General features: G+C 45.6%; 1 protein-coding gene across 2 annotated transcripts in view; it reads left to right on the top strand.

Moving 5' to 3' along the window:
- Positions 1 to 4,024: 4,024 nt before the first annotated feature.
- gse1b (Gse1 coiled-coil protein b) overlaps positions 4,025 to 8,227 on the top strand; it is a 168,419-nt gene continuing 164,216 nt past the window's right edge. Inside the window, exon 1 of one of the 2 annotated variants that reach the window (XM_087170896.1) lies at positions 4,025 to 6,919. In XM_087170896.1, the coding sequence (XP_087027022.1) occupies positions 4,409 to 6,919 (2,511 nt within the window). In that variant the 5' untranslated portion in view covers positions 4,025 to 4,408. The remainder of the gene's footprint in view (positions 6,920 to 8,227) is intronic. The other variant, XM_023395749.2, reaches the window with a different exon arrangement.

The following is an 8,227-nucleotide window of genomic DNA, read 5'->3' as shown; positions in this document are numbered from 1 at the left end:
TGCTTCACTATCATACCTGTCTCTGTGAGAGGATCTCAATCAGTCTATGTGAGACAATTAAACTGAACTAAACCAAGTTGTGAGTTACACCTGAGTGTTGTCTTGTTTTGTAAATACTTTTACAATGTTAACGCATGTTTTTGTGCGGTTTTACAGTTTTAGGATTCATACAGTATATTCTCAATTATTTAATGTCTGTTCTCACTATATTTGTATTTTAGATTTAGATTCTTTGTCACGCTGCGTTCTTCCAATACGTATATGTATATTCTCTCTCACTCTTACTGACATAGGAGGTGTTACTGACCTCCTAAGAGGTGTCTCGGGTCTGTGATGTTACTGTAAAATAATCCTTTCCATATGGCGCTGAAAGCACAGGCACATACAAGACATCATAATTAATGCATACAAACAGACATATGCTATATTCTTGTGCTGCACATGCACATACACATGTTTCAGGTGTGACCTGCTGCATCTATGACAACGAACCATACTTACATATATACTCCCCAACACACACATGCATGCAGACATACACACACACAGACACACACACACACACACACACACACACACACACACACACACACACACACACAGAGTGCAGTGTAGTGCAGTGTCTATGCCCTCCTCCTGCCCCTGTCATCACCTCCTTCTACCAAAAACTCCTGGAGGCCCTACACTACTCAACAAGAGGATTTTATTCAAATCACTCTCCCGCCGCATTCCCTTTCTCCCCTCGCTGCCCCTGTCTCAGCACATACACACACACACACACACACACACACACACACATAAACACACACACACACACAGGCACACACACATCCCCCCTTGTCCCGTCTCCCTTTCCACTCTCCTCAGCCTGGAGGGTCTGCCATAGCAGAGCAATTTCCACACAATGTACGACGAGATGTGCGGCAGGTATCTCAACTCACACGAGATCTGCATACACCACTAGTTCAGTCACTTCAAAAAAAGCACACACAGATCATTGCACACATTCGAGAGAGTCTGAAAACTTATCACGTCAAGATCTCGACATTCACACCATCAGCTACAATGTTTTGTTACTATCAAAATGCCTGCATGGCCTGCATCTACAGGTAGGGACTCTAATGGAGCCTATGATAAGCACATAAGGACACAGAGACATTCACTAAGTACAAGTATAACGTACTGGTATGTTGGCAGGCAAACAGAAGGGCAGTCGTTCCCATGCTGTGCGGCGTGTGACCCCTTAAGATGATGCCGACTTTTGATACCCTTGTTATTGCTGTACGGATATAAACTGTGAGTAGTTCCCCAAAATAGGGATTTTTTCCTTCTCAGACAGTTTGATGTGAAGCCTGAAGAGATAAGGATATCCAGTATTTCCCAAAAACGAAAAAAAAAAAAATGTGTATATTTCATTTGAATAAACTGAATCCTCTTGTGAACCCCCAGATTTGTCCTGAGCACCAAGAAAGCAAGAAAAAAAGACAGAAAGAAAAGAAAACATTTTTTCAGTCTTCATCTTTCTCTTGTTTTCTTCCTTCTGGTACTCTGTTTTTTCTTCTGCTCATTTGTGATTTGCCTGCAGGAGCCTCACTCTGACTGGCTGCATGGGGAGGGGGGGGGGGGATTTCCCCGATGATGCAGTACCAAGATCTGACACTATGAGGTAGTGTTGTAGACCTATGCTGACAACACATCATTAGTTTTTCACACTGAGTTGGGTAATGAGTAATCCGGGTATACATTGTGAATAAATAATTCATATATTCATGAAAAGAATAACCACTTTAAGTCATCTCACCTGATCCACTCTTAGGCTACGCTGTCTCTCTTCTGTGCTTGTGTTTCCCCTCACCCCCTTCCAACACACTCTCTCCCCCTCTCTGTGGGAATTGTCAGTAGAAACAGGTCAGCATCACTCAGGAATGCCCTTTTTGTTTGAGATCTTTCTTGGCTGCCATGCTGAAGGGGAAAAAAAAAAGAAAGATCTTGGGTGGGCAAGGAGGTATAGAGAGGCTCTGGAATATCTTTAAAAACCTTGCATTCTGGTTGGAAAGCTGAGGAGAAAGGCTAATTTGCCTTCAAGGGGCAGAGTGATGATGAAAACGATAATGGATGAAGGGGAGGCTGTAATGGGGAAATGCGGAGGTAGAAAGAGGTAGTCCCTGACTCTCTGACATTAGTGAGTCACTGGACAGTGGACCAAGCCAGGGGCAGCACGCACTGGAACGGACAGACATAACTGTTTACGTGTGTTATTGTTAGATGACGTGAGTGTTTGAGGTTTGATTACTCGACTTGCTGTCTCGTCTTTGTCTGAGATACTGGAGTTTAGCAATGGGAAGGGGACGGCAGTGGGTTAGGGGTGTAAATATTGTGTTATGTGTAAGTGTATGTGTGAGGAGGATATCCACTGTGCTGTTAGGCTTCAAGCTTTGTTTTTCTTTACATCGCTTTACAAAGCCATTGCACATTTACAGATAGATAGATAGATAGATAGGTAGATAGATAGATAGATAGATAGATAGATAGATAGATAGATAGATAGATAGATAGATAGATAGATAGATAGATAGATAGATAGATAGATAGATAGATAGATAGATAGATAGATAGATAGACATGTTCTTTGCAAATCTCTAAGCTTGGTCAAGTTGCATGGGGAGAAATTTTAAGTCCTGCCATAAATTCTCCATTGGATTGAGTTCTGGACTGTGACATTGTTGTTTTGAAGCCATTCCTGTGTAGCTTCGGCTTTATGTTTGGGGTCGTTGCCCTGCTAAAAATAAATAAATCTCGCAAGTCACAGCTGTCATGCGAACAGCAGAGGAATTTCTGTCAAGATTTCTCTGGATTTGCTGCATGACCCTTCCAGGGTCTGGTGCAGAGAAGCATCCCCACATCATGATGTTGTCACAACCGTTCTTAGTGGTGAGGAAATGTGTGGTTCTGCTGATGTGCAGTGTTTGGCTTGAAGATGTAATATTTTGTAATGTGCCAAAAAGTCCAGTTTATGTGTTGTATAACCAGGGAACCTTCTGGTTACATTTGATTTGGTTTTTTTTTTTTTAAGAGTCTCCCACCTTCCTTCTGGCAAACACTATCCCAGATGTCATGTGAGTTTTCTTCAAAAGAAGTTTTCCTTTTTCTACTGTGACACCTGCTAAAAATCACATTTCACAGATTACACAGTTCAATCTATCATAATATATCTAAATATGAATATTTATCTATATCCAATAGATAAACAAATTATTATTAGCCTAATTATCTGTAAATTCAAAATGAAGCACAATAATCCATGGAAAATATTTGCCTGAGGCATGATGACAGATTATTAATACCATCTCATGTTGCTCAGAAATCTTAGTGTGCCACAGAATGACAGTTGTCTTAGTTGTCTAAACAAACAATCTTTACACAATTGCCTTTTTGGTGAATGAATGCTTTCTATCCACTCTTAATCTGATATACACAGTCTAAAAGAAATAAAGGCTCCATGCTCCCAGTGTGTACATGTTGGTTCTGTCTAAGCATAATTCATGTTTTACACAAAATTCATATAAAACAACATTTGCCAGCAATCTGCTGGAAGCAGTTTAAACACACACACACACACACACACACACACACACACACACACACCATGTATCTTCCCCCTCGGCTTTGTACAACAAAGGAAGAAAACTGATAAAAAAAAAAAAAAAAACTTTGTAGCTTCCCACTCTAAGCAATCACTCTAACAGGGTCTAATATTGATTTATGTAAATGAGTTTGCAGGTTTTGCATGCAGGTGAGACCTACATGCTGTGAGTCTGCTCATTAGATCTACGCCGAAGTGCACGTTTAACTTTGGATATCCTGTGCATGGTCAGTACGTTGACGGTTGGGCAGCTACTGTGGGAGTGCGCGCTCATAATCCCTGCAAAATTATTAGTGGGGAGCTGGCAGGGGGTGGAGGTTGCCTTTGGGGGTGTCGAAGCGGGTCCCATGAATTGGGGATGGCGCTGTGTACAGTGTGAGCCAGTTAGCAGCCAAAGTTTGTAAGAGCGCAGGCAGGAAAGTTCGCCGGAGAGGCGACCCGTGATCTCAGCTCCTCTGTCACATTACCTACGGAGTTCCAGTGCAAACACGCGGACTACAGACTTCAAACAACAAGGACTTGTGTGCTGTTTCCTGGATGTTTCAGTGTTTCTTTCTCCCCGCTCTTGAAAGATAACAGTTAACGGGTTGTTGTCTTCGCTGCACGCTCTCGTTTCAATGAACTACCGTCTATCTTATCATCCAGTGAGTAACTTGCTCTAAAATTGATTGCATGATTTTCTGACGTGCAGATAAGTGTGGACCGTGAGCATGACTTCACTGTTGACGTTGTGCCATGTAGCCTAGTCTTGGGTGTTTAAAAACAATGAACTCCCCCCGTGACAAGGAACTGACACCCTTATCTCGGAAACACCGTCTCATGGCTGCAGCTATGCCCGGTGAGGACAGCCCATTGCCCGGTAACACTTCCAGGACTGATCGGAATGGATTAGGGGGACTTGTTCATTGTTTTATATGTGGAAGCGGAGTTACACCAGGGAAGGAATTAAGGTTACAAGTGACGTACCAAAAAGAGAGGGTTCCCTTTTTCCCTTTTCTACAAAATCAGGAGCCAGCCCCGGGTGCATGTGAAGTGAGCCCGGATGGACATGCGCTGGTGTGCGCTGTGTGCCACTGCTTTTTGACGGAGCAGTGGAACTCCTTCGAGCGTAGCAGGACGCCCATTGAGAAGCGCATGTACTGGTTGAAACGACCATACCAGTGCGACTCTCGGCGGGTTCCACAGGAGTGGAACATCTCGTATGATCTGGAAAGGAGAATCAGTGTTAGCAGCCAGAACTACGACGGGGGCGCAGAGTCGGATTTCTCATCTTTTTCTGATAACGAAAACATATCAGACCAGGAGATGGACTTAGTCGACAGAGCCGGTGTGGGCAAAGACAAGTGCCTGAGAGCATCTGGCAAATCGCCGAGGGACAGTAGCAGGAAAAACAATGTCATCAGTGTTAAAAACAGCCCAGATTCACAGCGGGCGGTCCGCTACCCGGTGGGTGTTTATGGGGCGCAGAGATCGCCAAAAGCAGAGAGTGTTCTGCCGGCGCGGCGCGGTGCTAAAATTATGAATAATGTCTGTCAATCATCAGAATCTCTGGCAAAGCCCCAAGAGAGATTCCCCCAGCGATGCTATGACAGTCCTCTCTCTGACACACCTGTGCAAGACAACGGGGTCATTATGCGCAACAGGCGATGGCTGGAGGACGGGAATGTCAGACATGCGGAGCCGCGTCAGATCCAGCGTGTTGCCGACAGCAGCTGTGCTCCGTCCAAACATCCATCGCTGCTGTACCGAGGAACAGGCGAGGATCACACCAACGCTGCTGTCACCACTAAATGTAGCATAGCTGTTCCCAGGGAGAATGACTCTGACAACTCTGATGAAGATGAGATTAACATTACAAGTGATGATGACAGGGACATGTATGACAGCAAAACAGGCCCAACAACTCAGTTCAGACCTGCCAGAGACCTTTCAGGGAGAAAGAGTGCCCAGCCGCACAGCACTGCGGATTCCAGGCCAGAAGAGTGTGTTTGCTATATCTGTGGCACTGGACTGAGACATGATGGCCGTTTTAAAGTCAGTGTTCAGAAGCAAGAGAGGGCACAGGGTGAGCCCTTCTTTCCCTTCCTGTGGCTTCACTCCCCTCCCCGTGGTGCGGTGCCCATCAGTCTGGCAGGTACAACCCTGGTTTGTGGCAGCTGCCACACCTCCCTCATGCAGCAGTGGCAGAGCTTCCAGCTTGCAGATGTGCCTGTCCTCCAGCGCCTCTATGTTGTCCCCCTCAACCAGACCACCAGTGCTGTCCGTCCTCCCCAGCTTACCCCCCAGGAGGGAAAACCCCCAGAGCTGATGGAGTGCTTACCTGAACCCAAGGCTTCCCGCGAGGCCTGTTTCCTCTGTGGTCAGGAGTGTGGAGGAGATATAAGAGTAGCATATGCACAGGCTGGTGTTGGCAAATCCCGCGGTGTGATGTATTTTCCCTTCATCAATATGCTGCCTTGCCCACCTAACGCCAAGGGGGTGAGTAATGGCCGTATACACTGCTGCCCACAGTGCCATTTAATCCTGGAGGAGATCTGGGGTGCGTATCGACTCAGCCTCAGTGAAGACCTCATCACCTCTGTCAGCTCCTTCCTGGTCAGGTACCACGCTGCCATGGCCATTGAGGGGTCTGGACCGGCCCATTCCCAGACAGGTGTGGCCTCTCGCCCCGGCAGCTCCATGTCCGTGTGTTACCTGTGTGGAGCTGAGCTGTGTGCAGGCGGAGAGTACCAGTTGCATGTCAACCCACCTGGACGTTGTGGGGAGAGGGAGCCTTTCTTCCCTTTTCTCACCGTCCACCCTCCCGCTCCCCGTGCCAAACCAGTTGATGCCACAGGCCTGGTGTCAGCTTGTAACCTCTGCTATCATGACCTGCATGCCCAGTGGGCCCTGCATGAGAGCAAGAGCCTGGGTCCCTCCACCCCTTCTACCTCTAGCTTACCCAATGCCAACCCGCAGCCGCCCAGCTCCCCCTGGGCCCGGCAGTACAGCTGTGAGGCTTTTGTTTGTTTCTTCTGCAGGCAGGAACAGCGCAGGCAAGGTAGGCTGTGTGCTGTCACAGTGGCCAGGTTGCCTGTGTTCCTGTATGCCCCTCGCAGCACACGCACGCTCCTGGTGGATGATGGGAGGAGGCTTGTGATTGGCTCATGTGTGGAATGTAAGGCCATGGTGCAGGTGGGACAGAGGATGCAGCAGGACAGGGATAAGCTGCGACATGGAGCTTCAGACGGGGAGAGTAAGGAACCAGAATCAGCCTCGCCACAGTATAAACATAAGGTAAGACCAAAGTAAACTGCCTAATATGACAAAGCACAGCCATATTTTTCTTTTTTTTTTCCTAGTGCTTTTGATTTTCACTCATTGACTTCTTCAGCCTTGTTAAAATGACAGTCATTCATCATGTTAGTACTACAGTCCCACAGGGGCAGTGCAGACTGTGTTTGCCCTAAAACGACCTCTCAGTCACGTGGCAAGGGAAGATTTTTACATTTTCTCGGGGTGGGAGCATACACAGCTGAACAATGATGAGACAAACATTTTCATCAAAACTCACTACTATAAACACCAGAGGAAAACTATGGGGATCTGAAGGCCAAGGCCAGCCTTGTGTTTGCTGTGTGCATGTGTGTGTGTGTGTGTGAGTCTGTTTATTTGAGCAAGCATGACTGAGTGTGTCTCAGTCAGTGCTGAGCAGTTTGTTTTGCTTTGAGCATGTTGAGGATCTTAAAGAGTATTTCCAAGGAAGTTACTATTTCTACCGTATAAATCATAACACAGATGCAAAACAAAATGCCAATCTGATGTATGGACCAAACTTCCTCTAAAAGCATCAGCTGCATCAACACCAGGCCTTCAAAAAGCCTACAGGAATTTGGTTTACAAGTGTTTAATTTAAGTCTCTCTATGTTGAGCAATGATCTCAGCACTGTAGTTCAAATTGCACTCCAGACTGACAATTAAGTCCTCTCCCGAAATATTCGTGATAACCCTGACACTCGTGGATATATTGTCACCCCATCTGTCAAAATCCGTTTTATTTATATAGACCAAAATCACAAATTTGTATTAGTGTGGAGATGAACAGATCTACTCTGTTCTGTTCTGCCTTGCTCCGCTGGTGCTGTCATGCTATTCAAATCCTGTGAACGTATGTTTGACTTAAACATGAAAGCAGAGCAAAGCAAAAACAACTTGGGAGAAGGTGTAAAAGTACAATTTCACTAGCACTGGTCAAAAGTTTCACTCCTCTAACTTAAAACAAAGTAATCTCTGCAGAATCGTGGAGCATGAAGTGCAATTACCAAGGAAGTTAAAGTGTTGTGATATTCATCATGTTTAAAATGGTCCAGGTAGCATAACATTAATTATTAACTGGTTGAACATTCAGTTACTGATTGTTGTAGATAGCTATATTTAGTTAAATGGTGTAGTTGAAACATTGATATGTTGATGCGTTTGCAATAACATACATGATTAATGAGATCAAAATAATTTGTCATTGATGATTGATCTTTGTTGATGTCATGAGTCAGAGATCTCCCTGAAAGTGATAAGCGAAGGGGACCGTCTGACTCCCCCCCCCCC

The sequence above is a fragment of the Seriola lalandi genome, unplaced genomic scaffold (assembly GCF_002814215.2).
Source record: "Seriola lalandi dorsalis isolate HSWRI2012SDOR001 ecotype SW California unplaced genomic scaffold, Sedor1 jcf7180002054968, whole genome shotgun sequence".
NCBI lineage: Eukaryota > Metazoa > Chordata > Actinopteri > Carangiformes > Carangidae > Seriola > Seriola lalandi.
This window is presented reverse-complemented; position numbering and strand designations above follow the sequence as displayed.